Source organism: Lathyrus oleraceus, chromosome 7 (assembly GCF_024323335.1).
Source record: "Lathyrus oleraceus cultivar Zhongwan6 chromosome 7, CAAS_Psat_ZW6_1.0, whole genome shotgun sequence".
NCBI lineage: Eukaryota > Viridiplantae > Streptophyta > Magnoliopsida > Fabales > Fabaceae > Lathyrus > Lathyrus oleraceus.
The window spans coordinates 1,013,251-1,031,139 of record NC_066585.1 but is presented as its reverse complement, the minus strand read 5'-3'; the positions used below and the strand labels follow the sequence as shown (position 1 = coordinate 1,031,139).

The 17,889-nt window shown below is 32.3% G+C and overlaps 1 protein-coding gene across 1 annotated transcript; it reads right to left on the bottom strand.

The window, feature by feature from the left end:
- Positions 1 to 4,995: 4,995 nt before the first annotated feature.
- On the bottom strand, positions 4,996 to 6,344 carry LOC127108005 (F-box/kelch-repeat protein At5g15710). The gene has a single exon (XM_051045370.1). It carries the CDS (start codon positions 6,232 to 6,234, stop codon positions 5,098 to 5,100), a length of 1,137 nt encoding a protein of 378 aa, XP_050901327.1. The 5' UTR covers positions 6,235 to 6,344; the 3' UTR covers positions 4,996 to 5,097.
- Between the last annotated feature and the right edge of the window lie 11,545 nt (positions 6,345 to 17,889).

The following is a 17,889-nucleotide window of genomic DNA, read 5'->3' as shown; positions in this document are numbered from 1 at the left end:
TTTCTTCAGAGGTTCTAACATCAGAATCAGATTGAGACTTATCCCAATTCCAAAATTCTGATTCCTTCACAATCACATCTCTGCTGAATTCAATTTTGTTGGTTTCTGGACAATAGAGCTTGTATGCACCTGTACTGTGGTACCCTATCAGAATCATCACTTTGCTTCTATCATCCAGTTTCTGTCTTCTAGCTTCTGGAACATGTTTATAGCAAACAGAACCAAACACCTTCAGATGACTAACACTTTGCTTATCTCTAGTCCACTTATGTATTGGAACTATTTCCTTCAACTTCTTCGTAGGACATCGGTTGAGTACATACGTTGCAGTGGCAACAGCTTCTCCCCAGAGCTTCTGAGGAAGCTTCTTCTCCTTTAGCATGCTTCTCACCATATCAAGCAAAGTGCGGTTTCTTCTTTCAGCAAGACCATTGTGTTGAGGGGTATAAGGAGCAGTAACCTCATGCTCAATTCCATTCTCCTCACAGAACTTCTGGAACTCTTTGGAGTTATACTCACCTCCACCGTCAGTTCTAAGAATCTTCAACTTCTGACCACTCTGATTCTCAGCCTTCATTCTGAACTTCTTGAATTCATCAAACACCTCGTATTTAAACTTAATAAGGGATACCCATGTCATTCTTGTGAATTCATCAACAAATAACACAAAGTATTTATTCCCTCCAATCGATGCTACTGGAAATGGACCACACACATCAGAATGTACAACTCCCAAGGCGTGTTTTGCTCTTGGAGCAGTTTCTGACGCAAATGGCAATCGTGGTTGTTTTCCTTCCATGCAAACTTTGCATGACTTTTCAGGCTTCTTAATTGCAGGAATTCCATGTACCAACTTCTTTGAATTCAGATGTTTTAAGCTTCTGAAATTCAAATGACCAAATCTTCTGTGCCACAACTCACTCTCCTTCTCAGCACTTGTTGCACTAAGACATTCTGAGTCTGCAGTTCTGACATTCACCTTGAATGTTCTATTCCTTCCTTGTTCTGACTCCATAATCAACTTCTGATTGCAGTCATACAGCTTCAAAAGATTGTCCTTCATGTTAACTAAAAAACCTTTCTCAATTAATTGTCCCACACTCATCAGATTGCTTCTGATGCCAGGTACATACCACACGTTCTGAATCAATGTTGTTTTCCCATTGTTCAGAATCACTCTGACATTTCCCATACCTTCTGCATTAAGATATTTGTCATCAGCACATCTGATCTTTGTCCTCTTTTCAGAGTCAAAGTCAACCAGCCATTTCTTGTTTCCAGTAAGATGATTTGAACAGCTAGTGTCCATATACCACCAGTCTATCAGATCCATATCATCAGATTCAGAGGCCATCAATAGCACAGATTTGTCATCAGAACTTCTGGATATATTTGCTTCTTCTGATTTTCTCTCCTTGTTTGACCAACAGTCTCTAGCAAAGTGACCAAACTTCTTACAACAGTAACATTGGATCTTCTTCTTGTCATACTTCTCTTTTCCCTTCTGAGCACTCTTTTGTCTATCAGAGGTTGAGCTTTCTGACTTCTGACCACCATCAGATCTTCTCCTGGCTTCTGACTGCTTCTGATACCTCCTATCAGAAGTTGCTTTCAGAGCTTGCTGCTCTACTTCCCTTTCAGAAGTTCTCTCAGTCAAACGCAACTCTTGCGCTTCTAGACTGCTCTGCAGCTCTTCAATTCTCATGGTGCTCAGATCTTTGGAATGTTCTATTGCTACCACAATGTAATCAAATTGAGAGGTAAGGGATCTCAATACCTTCTCCATGATTGTTTCTTCAGAAAGAGTTTCTCCACACGCTTTCATCTCATTAGTGATCAGAATCACTCTGGAGATGTATTCAGAAACTTTCTCATTATTCTTCATGTTGAGATTCTCATATTGCTTTCTCAAGGACTGAAGTTTCACCTTCTTCACTGATGCGTCACCACCATAACATCTAACCAGTGTGTCCCACGCAGCCTTTGTTGTCGTTGAATCTGCAATCTTCTCAAACACATTTACATCAACACATTGATGAATGAAGAACAATGCTTTCTGATCCTTCTTCCTTACTTCCTTCTGCGCGTTTTTCTGTTCATCCGTCGCATCTGCTGCTACCGGAACATAACCATCAGTGACAAGATCTAGAACATCTTGAGCACCGAACAGTACACGCATTTGGATCATCCAACGATTCCAGTTTTTACCGTCAAATACTGGAAGTTTGGTGTTCATGTTGCCGTTTCCGTTCATCTTTCTATCTTGCACAGTACACTCAGATTTCTCACAGTGTTTCCCAACCCACAGAATTAAAATTCTGATCAGATTTTGTTCAAGATTCAACACGAATCTAAGAATCAAAATCAAACACACAAGACCTCACGTTCACTCGTGTTTCCCGTGTTTCCCAATGAATCCGAACCGGAGCTCTAGATACCAATTGTTGGTGCAAAGGTAGAATGAATGATGAACGGAAATATTCTATTAAGAGAATGACGGCTACAAAAACATGATAAAAGTTACAATGATTGTCACCCTATTTATAAGCTAAAACTAGGGTTACTAGAATAGGATAAAATACTAAAATACCCTCTAACAAACTTAGGGGCTAAGAAAATAGTACAACTAATAAATATGAATTACTTCTAATAAAACCAGCTCAGCCATTTTTGAGGTGGCTAATATAAAGTGATTGTTGTTGTTTATGGGTCTAGAGAGGTACTATATGATCATTGAACTTTCCTATGTATTGTAACTCGTGTAATTTGAAGAGGGATAACTATAATGATCTTTTATAAGGGATTAATCAACTTTGATGTTTAGAAAATTTTTGAATTTGCATTTGAGATTTAAATGATATTTTCATTTCTTTAGTAACTCCTATATATTTCAGGTTCAAAATGGGAGCCAACAACTCAGTGACCAGGATTTGATATCTTTCATCTATTAGGTTCAAATTGAAAGAGGTATATTTGTAACCATTTAAATATCTTTATTTTTCTGTTTTGGTGCGTTTAAGGGTTTATCAGCTTTAGTTATTGGATATATCTAGTAAAATTCTCAATCTCAGGTTGTTGTACTGATTCTGATTTAATTTTGGTTTTATTTTGTTATTAGCTTTGAGTGATTTATTGCTGAAACATGGCATCTTCAAGAAATTTAACTGAAACTGAAGTAAGTAAGAGACATATGTTGAGTTCTTTATTTGCTTTGTTATTTTGGTTGGACTGTTGCATTTTATTTTCAACAAAATTAATCAATTTTTTTCATAACTTTAAGTACGTATGAGGCATAACTATATCTTGATAAGTGAGAGCTTAACACCAGTTCAATGAGCTCATATCGCATCCATCCCATTTAAATGGGTGTTGATATATGCAATGAATTCTCAATCTCTAGTGGTTTATTATGGAAGTTAGTAAGTAGATGAGATGCACGTAGTAAGAAATTAAGGTTAAGAATAAAATAGTTTCTTTTACTCCGTTTGATGTTTGGTTTGCTCTTGGATTGTCTATGGTAAATCCTTAGTAGTTGTAGAAGACCAACAATGTGAAACATTAAGTGTATTTAAAGGGGATGAGATAACCGTTGTCAATATTCGCAAACAACTTTGTGCCCACAATCATAGATTTGTTAATTTTTTTAGACTTTACATATTACTCGCATTTGCGAAGTTCTACTTTCCAAAAATATAGAATAATGTATTTACAGGATTTATTAAACAATTCGATGATTTGGATTCACTTGATAGTTATAATTAGGGTCTTGTTGTTTATAACTTTGTTGTTGCTAGTTTATATGAGTCTTTGATTGTGTTGAAAGAGGGAAAAAACAAGGCACAAAGGCATTTAAATGGGTGTGTTACTATATTGCAGGTATATAGATTATATAACTTTATAGTATCATCTTCTATTTTGAAATTGTTAATTAATTAATCATTTTAGTACAAATGAACACGGTTTATTATTGTAAGAGGTGGGTAATCTCTTGATTGTCAATCACATGCGTTTGGTGCTGCATTTTGGTGCATTCTTCTTTCTTTTCTCGACCTTTCGTTCCATCATACTCCTAATAACTTATCCAATTACAACATATTTACAACTAATGAACCTTTTTTTAAATCTCAGGGATATAGTCTAATTAGGAGTATTTTTTCATGATATTGGATCCCACATTTTTATGGATTCCTTCTTTGTTATCGGGGTCGACCCCAAAACTAAAATGTCCCAAAACGAGGAGATTGATACTAAAGAATCTCAAAGAACAATAAAAGCAATTCTCTAATTCATTACCAATTAAAAATCTCAAAAATAGATTACAAATGAATTATAAAAACATAACTTTTTTAAATTCATAAGATATAGACAAAGAAGATAATTCATCTAAGAGATTATGCAGTCATATGTCAAGAAATTAAGTTAAATTTATATATTATAGTAGTGAAATAAAAAAAAATTAAAGACATAAAATTTAGAATTCGCTCAAATGGTCTAAGGTGAAATATCATTTAACCGAAATATTACATTGAAAAAGTGGGGGAAAATGAGTTATTAGAAAGAAAAAAATTCTAAATTTTTTGAATTTCCTAAACTCTTTATCAAACAAAAACACATCATTTAGCTTTTATAAAAATTTCTCTTATAAAAAAATTAATACATTTTGGAAAAGCAATTTTTTTTTACTTTTCAAAAACAAAACTATATAAATAATTTCAAAATTTGATTTTGTTGGAATCTGAAAGAGTTTTGTTTTTTCAAAAATGTTAAGGCCATAAAAATTGGGGAAGCTGTAGGGGTACAAATACATGTTGGGGGGAGAGAAAACAATTTCCAGTGTTGAAAATCTATAAGGCCATGTATCTATTTATCTTAGGAAAGTTCATAAGCCCAAATAACCACACCCATCAACCCCAAATAATGTTACAATTATTAAATTTCATGACATGCATGAATAAATCTCATGACATTTCAATTATTAAACTTCTACATAATAGATTTTCATAAAATAGCATTTATTTTCAATACAAAAAAGTTCATACATGAATAAATCCTCTAAAAAAAACACTTAAACAATCACACCCCAAGATAGTTCCTAATTCAAAAGAAAATAGATGAGCAAGCAAGACTTGGAATAACAATGACTCCTCTAATAGGACAATTAAGCACTTTTTTCCCCTTAATATAACCACACCCATCAACCCAAACCCATACCCATAACCCCCTTACTTTTCTACAAATCACCATTCCATTTCCAAGTTCCCTATACAAACAAATAGCATCATCATCACTCACACACTTAACACCTTCCCAATTTCTCTTCCCACATAACAATCTCAACCCTAATTCAAATGGCATCTCATCAACCAAACACCATTTATCATCATCCTCTTCACTCATCTCCCAAACACAAACACTCCCACCACACGTGCCACCAACCAATCCCAACCCTCCATTCCATCTCACAAGTGTGGCAAACTCAAGCTTATCCGCATGAGGCACACCAAATTCCCTCCAACAATTATCTCCAACATCAAATCCCATCACACTATAAGCCCTAGCCGAGGTTATCCAATACAACGTTTTCGATCTTGTTCTTTCTACATAAACATTCTCATTTGGTGTCCAAACCGTTAGCCTAACCGAAAACTCAACCGCCACCGACCCGACAATCTCCCACGTGTCAACACATGAATCATACATTTCCACGGTTGTTTCATAGGCAACGGCGCCACCGTGTTTAGCCTCGGACATACCCCCGGCGACATAGATTCTAAAACGAGGAAAGTAACAAACATCACTTGCTTCCTTAATTGTAACAATTCCACAAGCTGGATTGGTTCTTGAAACATTCAACTTAGGTAAGTACTTGAGTTGTCTTGTAAAAGGGTTACAAAGAACCAATTGAAGTGTGGTTGAATTTGTTACCTTAAAAAGGATCAAGCTTCCTATGGGTGCAACTGGTTTAAGTATTGTTTGGGTTGGAATGAAATCTAGTGAAATTTCATGCCAATTGTTTGTGATGGGATTTTGAGCATAACAAGATGGTTTTTGGTAATTTCGAATAGGAAGTGCTAAGAACCATGGTTGTGTAGGATTCTCATGAGGTTTGTATTGGGTTATGAAAGTTCCACATGTGTGCCAATTCTTGCAAGAGGATCTTGCTCTTGCTAAGGAATCTGGGGAGAGAAAAGAGAAGATGGAGGAGAGAACATCAAAGGGTAGGTTGCTCCACATGTGTCCAAGAGAATTCACTATCACAAATTGTAGAGTGATTGTATAAGAATAAGAATCTATACTTTATCTACTATTCTACTACTAGTAGATAACTATTCTTTGGTTGTAAAATTTTGTCAATATAAAAATTGAGACAGGACATTTTGTGAATATATATAATTTTGATGACAACTAGTATGATGTCCTTTGGTTTCTATATAATTTTGAAATGAGTGTAGGTTATGAAAGATAGAAAGTACTCATTTTATTTTAAAATAAAATAATTGATCTAAGACCATTTCAAATAATTTAATAAAATTGTATTATTGAAAAATAGAGAAATATTTTAATTATAATAAAATTGTAACATACAATACTTCAAATATTTTTAATTTCATACATCTTTCTCTTATCTATTTCTATCTTCAACCTTTCTCTTCCCAACCAATCAAACCTTGAGAATTACGTGTTTATAAGTTTTTTGACACAAAAACAAACAAACATTTGGCAAAAAGGATGAATTGGGACATGCATTTGCAGCTGTTGATGAAATTAGTTTTTTACCCTTTAAAAGATAAATAATTTTCCAAAGATAACAAATACAGTATTCACACAGCATCTCTGTTTTTTTATACTCCCTCAAATTCTATTAATAAAAAAAGATTAATTTATTAGATTTATTAAATAATTAATTTATCTGATCCAGGATGATACAGTCTAAATAAACAATAAAATAAAAATAGAACTTTTTTATAAATAGAATTTGAAGTAGTATTTATACTTAATACATCAAAATTTGATATCAGTTTTTATCTTAGTGATAACTTTATGTATAAACGCAGATTTTAAAAGTAAAGAATAGTTTATTAAAAATTTTAATCAAATAAACAATGCATATTTTTATTGGAATCGGACGTTGTCTTCCATAAACCACCAGCAAAACCAATTATTGCATTGGTAGAGTTATGACTCTCACATGATATGATGACTCACTTATGCCTTTGTCAGGTTACTCATCAATTTCTTTCTTTCAATTTACTAATACTATTAGGGTGTGTTTGTTTGATGGATTAAAATTATAATTCCGGGAATATCATTCCTAGGAATAGTATTGCCAGGAACTTTATTCCCATCAATGTGTTTGGCAAAATCAATAAAGTTCCTAGGAATATTTTTAAGTTTTATTTAATTAAATTTTAAAAATTAAAAAATTAAAAATAAATGTGTTAAAATAACATGAGAGTGGGAAGTTATGGTTGGTTTTTTTATATTCCCATGGGAATATAAGATTCCCATCATTTGACATGGGAATAAAAATGGAGAAATTTATGAACAAAACATATTCCTGGGAATAAAAAGTACCCAGACATAAACTATCAAAACTTGAAACAAACAAGGGAATATGTGAATTCCAATGTCATATTCCCGGGAATAATATTTGTATCCACGAAACAAACACCCCCTTAGAATATTTTTATTTTAGAAAACAAGGGGTTACTTTACATTTAATTATTGTGTCTGAATATATATGATCAAATGTTATTAAGATGTTAACTCATGCATCCGATAAGTCGTATAGATTATATTTATAATATTTAATATCAATCAAAAATCTATATTAAAGAAATGGATCAAAATTAAATATTTTGATTAAATTTTATAAGATGTTAATTTTTATGTATCTTATTAACCAATCAAATGATTTTAGGGTGATAATGATTATGAGTCTTGAAATATATATGTGAGATACATTATAAATTTGTTAATATTATAAATATTATTTTTCTTATGATAGAATAATAGTATTATTTTTTGAAATATAATTTATGATATCATAGTAGAAATTAAAGCAGAGATTATATTATGGAAGACATATTATACTTAAACATTATTCTTATTGGAAGGTATACTTGCAAGAATTGCAATGTTCGGAGTTTCTAAATCAAATTGCTGGATTTTCGGACGTTGTTTGCTAACAAATTGATCCCTCTTTATAGAGATAAATGACCCATAATTTTTTTTAGAAAATTAAATTCATGTTGTTTGCTAACAAACTTATCCCTCTTTATACTTTATAGAGGGAAATGACCCATAATTTTTTTTGAAAATTAAATTCACCTTAAAACTACATACATATATATACAAACAAGGGGCCTACAAGGCTGATAATTGTCCAAAAATCAAATAATTCAAAGGTAAAGATCACTCACGTGGATTTTTATAATTACAACAAGACAAAAAAAAAAATTGATAAACACGTAGCCTTTTATGATTACAGCTAAACAAATAGAAGTAAAGTTACATAACTAGCTCTTTAATAGTGATAATGACGAATCTTATTTTCATCATAGTAATTGATTTTATCCAATAGTTGTAGGTAATCTTCAAAGTACTTCTTATCCCTAAATATCGGGAATACCATATCACTCGTCTTCGTTATTGTTGGCGTGATCAGATATGTTAAAAGCACTTTCACATTCCGATAAAGTAGACATAACTTCTTTCATTTTAATAATAAAGTCTTGGTGACTTGTAGTAGCCAACAAAAAGGCTAATAACTTGGATTGATGTATTAGGAATGTGTATCTTCTGAAATAGTACTGGTAATTTTACAAAGGATTGGATGGGCTTTAAACCAAACATCCAACTTTGCTGAAGAAAGTAATTCTTCATTAAATTTGATCCACCATTTAATAGAAAACTTCCTTATTAATTGAGAAACGGGACAATCATGTTATAATAGAGATAGAGGAATTATCAATAGTACACGTAACGATGATCTTTCCTTTCTAATTTCCTCAAGATTCTATAATTCCCCCATCTTTCAGAGTTAGGGTTGGAACATATGCTTTTTTCTTATCATATGTCGTGAGCAGACACTGTCCAGGTATCAAGATTGTTGCTTTGCTTCTCCCTTAAAGTAAATCTGATGCAAAAACAATTTAAGATTTAGGTACCCATAGGCATATGGGTCCTTAGAGGTTAGTTCTGACAGACTTCTTCTTATTTTGAACCTTAGCTTTCATATAGTAAGGCTTAGAATAATTCAAGACTTTTGATTTAAATGTTTGATGTCTTGAATAAATCTTAGCCTTTGGTTATGAATCTTTCAGAACCTTAGACTTTGATGTCTTAGGTTATGGTTTATTCAGAACCTTTGACTTTAGAGTTGTTGGTTATGGTTTCTTAAGAACCTTTGACTTTGAAGTCTCGGGTTCTGATTTCTTAAGAACCTCTGACTTTACAGTTTTAGGTTCTAAATGTTTCTGAACCTTTGATTTGTCAACAACAGATACAAAATAGGAATCTATCCCTTTTTTAGCAAAGCTTTAAGAATAATGTTCTATTGGTTTAATCAAGGTTCCATCCATTGGATTAAAAGCTTTTTTTAGAATAACAAAGACCCTCTCATTTTCTCCTACTTACACCATAAATCATGGATGTAAGGTTTGTCCTGTTAAAGCCAGACATGATAAACTTATAAAGAGCTATTTCACGTCCATCAAGAGGTTTATCAAAATTTTATTTTCCTAGAGCAATATGATCTATTTTTAAAGCTTCATTTTTAATTTTAAGAAGATTTTAACTCATCGTTCAGTAAATCATATTGCTTTTTTTAAAATTTTCACATATCTGGATTTTTCTTGACAACGACCCATAATATCTTGAATAAGAGTAATTAAATTGACACGAGATAGTTTAGAGAATACCTCATCTTCTTCTTCAAACTCTGATCTAGAATATCAGTCAGATTCTGTGTCTGAATATGTAAGAGCCATTAGAGCTATATTGGTTTGTTCTTCATATTTTCCAGAGTCTTCTTCATTTGTCAAGTTCATACCATGTTTTTATGAGACTCTTCTTGAACTTGTTTCTGAAGTTGTTCTTCTGATAGCTTATTTTCTTTGACTTGTCCTTTTGCACCTCTGAACAGTCAACAATGAAGTGACCAGGATTCTTGCAGTTGAAACATCCCTTCTAATAATCTTTCTTTTCTCTAGAGCTTGATCCTCTGAAGCCATTGCTTTTTCCATATAATATTTTGTTCTTCTTGGCTAGATACTGCAATCTTTTGATTATGAAAGTCATTTATTCATCGTCAAAATCTTCTTCCAAAGTTCCTGCATGAGCTGCTTCTTCAGATTCCCAGATTTTAGGAGACTTGGCAGGTTGAGCAATAGATTTAAAAGCAAGATACTTTGATTTTTTAGTAGGTTCATCTCCATTGAGCTCCATCTAATGACTTTGGAGATTGCTTACCAGGATTTCAAGACTTATAGTGTTTAAGTCTTTGGCTTTCTGAATGGTTGTCACCTTTGGTTTGTATCTGACAGGAAGAGTCATAAGAATCTTCTTGACATGATCATAAGTTGTATAACTCTTGTTCAAAACTTTAAGTCCAGATACAAGAACTTGAAACCTTTAGAACATGGTTTCAACGTCTTCATCTTCCTTCATTATGAACAGTTGATACGGTTGGACCAAAAGGTTATCCTTTGCTTCTTTTACTTGTCGATTGCCTTAATAGGTATCAACCAAGGATTCAAATATGGTTTTAGAAATAGATTTGTTTATGATTTTGATATACTCTGAAGGAGGTAGAGCATCTACCAGAATGTCGCGCACTCTGTGATATTTTCTATAAGTTTTCTTTTGAGTGGGAGTGAGGCTCTTTTATCAGCCACCATTCTTATTCCGTCAACAAGGATGTAAATATCATCTTCAAGGATGTCCCATAACTCATCATCAACACTTAGGATGTGAGTGTACATCTTACTTTTCCACCATTCAAACTCAGTAGAATCTCCACTGAAAGTTGGAGGTTTAGAAGTATAGTTCTTAGTTTTAGATGTATTAGAATCAGAGTTTACAATAGTTTTTCTGGGACCACCAGAGGTTTCAGATACATCAAGCATGTTTTTCTCTCTAGATCTTTTCTATACCACTGTTAAGTGTTAAAAGCACATATCGTGCTCTAATGCCAACTGAAGGTGAATAAAACACAAGAAGGAGGTTGAATTATGTTAGATTTTTTTCCCTTTTGAAAAAACTCTTATGAGATTCTAAACATATTGTCTAGAATCTCAATCAGAGTTAAGTGTTTAGAAGCAAATTAAAAAGTTCAGAGGTAGAAAGGAAAGTAGGAGAGACACGAGCAATTATCTTGGTTTCTCCCACAAATTGAGAGTATTTCAGTCCCCTTTCACTTCCAAGGAAATTTGCTATAATTAAAATTGATTACAATTGCTCAAGCACAAAGAAAAAGATTCCCAATGCTCAAACACACAAGTAAGAGACTTCTACTGCTCAAGCACACAAGCAAGAGACCTCAAAAATTCAAACATACAAGTAAGAGACTTCTAATACTTAAGCACACAAGAGACTTCTTAAACTCTAACTTACAATTAAGAGATTGTGAAAAACTAAACTTGATATATAATCAGAGGTATATACAAGATATAACACATAAATACTCTTTAAGACTTACGAATTTCTAAGGATATACAAGTGTTAAGAAATTCTAAGTTAAACTTGTGCTTTTTTGTTTGACAGCGTAACAACTCTTTTATTGTCAATTGGTTCGTTCTTTTTCTTCAAGTCTTCAGCTTCTTATATAGAGATAAAGAAAATAGTCGTTGAAGAGTTTGCACAAGAGAGTCATTGAGAAGCTTGATTCAGAGACATTGAGATGTTTCTTGATATGGTTAATACAGTTAAAAACTCATTTGAAATTCCTTTGCTATATGTTGCATCCCAGATGTCTTCTGCAGATTTTTGCTTAAGTCTTCACGTGATTAGAAGAAGACAAAATATCATCAGAGCCTGATAGTGACCTATCAGAATCTTCTTGATTCTTGCGTTGACTGGATCTTCAAAGTCTGGATCTTTAGAGACTGACTCTTCAGTATCTGGATCTTCAGAGGCTGACTTCATTCAGAGTTTGAGTCCTCAGAGTCTGGTCTTCAACTTCAGATCTTTCAGAATATGGATCTTAAGCTTCTCTTTAAATGTTCATTCTCAGTACCAGTACTAGGTTCTCTTCATAAATTTTAGTCTTTGGTCCTGCGCACTTGAACGTTTGGTAGTATACCTTATTGTTCTTTAAATACTTTGTTATCATTAAAACCTTAGAGATATGGTACAAACCAATTTTGTTCCAACAATCATATCATTTTTTTCATATGACCTATTTTATTTTAATTATTATTTGGAAACCATAAATTGAATTCGTATAGGCATTTTGGATACCACTATAAGAATCTTCCGATATTTTTTGAGACCCTTTCCATTTTATAAAGTATTTTGACCGGTTCAACTAGTTTATTTAAAATAAATATTTGCTCTTATATAATAAATTATAATTAATAATATTATCGCAGTATCACATTTTTATCTAATAATAATTAAAATAAAATTTAAAATTCTATTGTTTTTCAAATAATTTTAAAATAAATATATGCAAAAAAAATTGAGATACTTACACAAGATAAAAAAAAATATAATCTACCATGTCCAATCGTTAACACTATTTATTACGTCAAAGTAATAAAAGCTAATTTATTTATAAATAATCATCTTTTAACTAATTAATTAAGAATAAATATTTGTCGTAGGCATGATTTATAAATAAATGACAATTAATTTTTTTAATCATATTTATCACTTTTTAATTAATATAAATCAAACTATTATTTTCACAAAAATATTACATATTTTAGATAAATCTATTTATTTTATCATTTTTCATATAATTTAAAAATAAACATAAAAAAATAGAATAAGAATTTGACACGGGTAGCAAGTGCCACCTTATCACTTTATTTTGCTTGGTTTTGTCTTTTTCTTTCTTCAGGTTTCTAATGAGTAGTTTGTATTTAAAAAAAAAATTAAATATGTTTTTTCTCGTTTAAAATAATCTATTTATTTTTAGATCTATTGATTGGTTTCCTCTTCTTATAGTTTTTGCATTGTTAGTAAAATAAACGTATATGTTAATTTCGACATATAAAAAATAGATTTTTTTAAAGAACGTCAAATATAATTATTATTATGGAAAAAAGTATTTAGTTTTTGGATCATTAATTGATCTTCACAATTTCTGTCTCTCTAAATTTTGGTTGAAAAATAATATGTGAATTTATGAATCTTATATTTATAAGTATTTACTTAACATTGAGTAATTTAAAAGTGAACACATTATTTTAAAATAAACACATTGTTAGTTCTAAATATAAAATTAATTTTATGAGGCAGTTAAAATCGGAGATCAAAATTTAATTGAATCTATATTTAAAAAATGAGATTAATTGATATACACTGACAGTGTAAAGATTTTTTACACTGCCAATGCATCATAACCATTAATTTATTTGAAAGTTTTGATTTTTATTTTAAACATTTAAAAAGTAATACAGACCGATGATTGTGATGCATTGACAGGGTAAAACTTTTTACACTGACAATGCATAACAATTAATCTCTTAAAAAAATTTAAATTTAAAATATACACAACAAAAGTAAAATAAAGAATAAAAACCGTACAAAAACATAAAACAAGCAATTTTACTTGGGACATGCATTTGTAGCAATTGATGAAATTAATTTTTTATATTTTAAAGGAAAAATAATTTTCTGAAGACGACAAATACAATCACCACCAATAAAGAGATAATTTGAAAGATCAAAGAAAAAGATAAATAGAGAAGCTGGAGAAATGGTGAGGGATGAGAGACACTTGAAAATGGCAAACCATGGAATCAAGTGTAGTCGTTGCCACAAGGAAGGTCACAACAAGGCCATCTGTAAACTGCCATAACTAGTGGTACCTCCAACTCAGGTAGCAGAAGGAGCCTCAACTCAGAAACCACAACCAATAATTTTAAGTCAGCCACCACAACCAACAGTTTCAAGTCAACCACCATAACCAACAATTTCAAGTCAGCCACTATCCAAAAAGAAAAAAAACTTCAAAAGGGTGGGAAGTCTGTTTCAAGTCAACCTTGATGTTTGTTATGATGTTTGTTATGCCTTATAATGATTTTTGTAATGTTATTTTAGTACCTTATAATGACTTATTGACAATGGCTTATAATGCCTTTTTCTAATGTTATTTTAGTGTCTTATAATGGTTTATTGACAGTGGCTTATAATGGTTTTTTGTAATATTATTTTAGTGTCTTATAGTGGCTTATTGACAATGACTTGTAATGCCTTTTTGTAATGTTATTGATATTTCTTATAATGGCTTAATGACAATGACTTATAATGCCTTTTTGAATGTTATAGATATGCATTATAACAGGTTATATTTTGTTCCAACTTTTATACCAGTTATGTATCAGTGTTAAAACAGATGAATAAGGTACAAACACAACACTTTGTTAAAACAAACACTAACATTCTTCATTAAATAAATAGAAGATTACATTCATATTGTGAAAACAAAACACTAAATTACCATAATCCTAATTGAAATACTTTTTTACAAACACAAGGTTCAACCCTAAGCTCAACATCCCAACCACAATGGACATTTTCAACCATCCTTTAGTGTGGATAACCTCATTCTTCAATTTGTTAATTTTCTTCTTTTGTCTTTCAAGCTTCAAATCACTTTCATCAACAAATTCATCGCCTAACCACTTGAAGAAATTACACCTCTTGTCCATGTGATTTCTGTAATTTCTACAACCCCAAAATTTTCTCCCATAATTGACACTATTCACATCAGAAACTGTATGAAGAACACTATCATCTTGGCAAAAACACTCAATTATCTTGTTTCTATGAAGCACAGATCCATATGTACCAAAACTTGTGATTGAGCCATTGCTTGCATTCTTAAACATTAAAGCATTGATGGAAGATTGAGGAATACGAATGTACGATGGAAGATGGATGTATGAGCATACGGATGCATGATGGAAGACGGAAGATGAATGTATGAATAGTGAAAAACGAAGGAGGAAGATGAAGATTGGGAAAACACAAATCCTAAATGGTTTATAACACAACAACCGAGTCTTAACTTGAATGGTTGTATACCTGGCATGCCATCTCAACCATACTTAACATTTTCTCACCCTAACTAACGGAAGAGACCAAATACTTTAACGAAAGAGAAGTTAAGGTACCAATACGTAACTTTTTTTAGTTAGGGGAACAACACGAAACTTCGTTTAAAGTTAAGGGACCTAAGGACTAATTATGCCTTATACTTACTACATCAAAATTTGATACTCTTGACACTTTTTATTTGGTGATAACTTTAGGCAAAATATCCTTTTTGGTCCCTAAACTATACCGCGGAATCCATTTTGGTCCCTTAATTTAAAAAAGAATAAATGTAGCCCTTTAATTGTTCAAACAATTCAAGAAAAGTCCATAAAAGTCTTTTCCATCTATTTTACTCAAACAACATTTGTTTATGCATGTGTGGCAGTTGAGTTAGAAAAGAACATTCATCTTCATCACCAAGGTCACCAAAATTACAAAATAAAATCCCTCCAAATTTTGCGTTCAACTGGAATCAAATCACAGTCACCACAGTTACTTGAAAAGGTAGTGTACCACTAGGGTATATCATGTCTGCTTATTTGTTTCACGAATAAAATATATACTAACAGGCATCTTGGGATACTTGACTATTTTATGAGGATTGAAGTAAGGAGGCTCGATATCATTAATCCTTTTTCGAGTCAAATATATTCAATAGTTATTGGTAGAGCACAAATGTCCCAAGCTAAAGATATTTCTACTACAATCGTTGGTGGCTATAGCATCAATTTCTATCTCAGCCTCCAGAGAATCATTATAAAGTGGTACATAGTCTTCTTAGATGTTTAAGAGGCACTAATAATCTTGGTCTTCATCTTAAATATTATCTTCCTGGTATAAAAGTAGCCATAACAGTCTACTGTGATGCAGGTTGGGAAGTAGGCCCAGGTGATATAAGGTCCACTTGTAGGTCTTGTCTTGTGCATTATAAGGCCATAAATAGATTTCTTGGCAGTCTAAGAAACAACCTCGTGTGGCTGTAATTAATTAATTAATTCTACACAATTAACAACATCCTTAGAATTTGAAGGCAAGTGTAAAGAACATCAAAACGAATAAGAACAATGTCGACTCATCCATATTTTCCAGATTCCGAAAACAACAACTGTCGGAATAAGAATAATGAACTCGACAGAACAATAACTGTGGATTCCGAAAACATCCTCAACCGATTTAGATGCAAAAATATCTTCAAATCACTCATCATTTCACCAATCAAGCCGATTCATATCAAAATAGATGATATTGATACCGGATCTAATCGATGGCCCAAATGCAAAAACATTTTAGAATCGCAACAAAAGCATTTTTTATGAATATGCTTTCTGATGATCAATCCCGGTTTACTCCAGATATGAGTTTGGGAATAAGGATATTTTTGATGAATATGCTTTATGATGAACAATTCCCATAACAAAAGCATTTCTGGGTTTGAGAATATGCTTTCTAATGAACAATCCTCATAACAAAAGCAAGTTAAGTAACCTGATTTACTCCAGATATGAGTTTGGGAATAATGAGATTTTTTATGAATATGCTTTCAGATGAACAATCCCCATAACAAAAGCATTTATGTGTTTTATATTTGTTGGGTTGTGTTATACCCCAAAATTTACCCTTCATTTTCAAATTGCATACATTAGCAATTCATTCACATGCATCATTCATTTCATTAGTGGATCACCGTAACTCTTGGCTTGTGGAGATAAGGTTTGTCTGTGGAATCATTTCAAAAAGGTGACTTGGACTTGCATCAAAGTATAGGGGGTTTAAAACCCTAATCCTGTGCGAGTCCCTCTCTATCTTGGATTAAACATTATGGACAATGTTTGGTTCAAGTGTGTGTGTGTGTGGGGGGAGGGGGGGGGTATTATTTGTTATTTTTGTTCTTAGTATTTTCAGCATTTTATTATGTTTGTTTAAAGTAATTAGTTGTGTGGTATTCTGTGTGTTACAGATAGAGGACATTCGTCCCGTATGAATAATGAGGCTTGGAGTGGTTGGATGAAAGACACACTCCTCTACTCGCTCTTCTAGAAACCCCCAAAAATTGATGCTACTGATCTGAATAATCGAACGCGACTCTCTGTCACTGGACTACTCAGGAATACTCTGTAACCGAAGCAAAGACGAAGCTACATCACACTAAGAGGTATCTTGGAAGCCTGCAAGCTATACCAAACATGGTGAGAACTATAAAAAGGCCAAACACTAGTCATCATGAGAGCTTTTCAGGTATGTCTATGTCTCTCTGGGTTTGCATAAGAGATGCTGGAATTTCATAACACACATGTACACACTGAGGCATTTTTATTTTATTTTAACCCTGAGCCTTTCCAGGAAACCCGCCATTATTACCCTTCGTTCACCCAATTCGAGCCATATTTCCTTTTGTTTGTTGTTTAACCACTGTAAATAATTGTAGCCCAAACACTACCGTACCTTGCTTAGATAAGTGTTGTTTACCCCAGATTTGTGGAAAACCCTAAGTTTGGGGTTTCATCAAATTTTTGGGACACCGATAAAAAGTAGATAAGTGTAGAAAAAATTAGAAAAGTACGAAACTTCAAAAAAAAAAATGAGAAGTATCATGAAGCACTTATCTAGAAGAATTGAGAT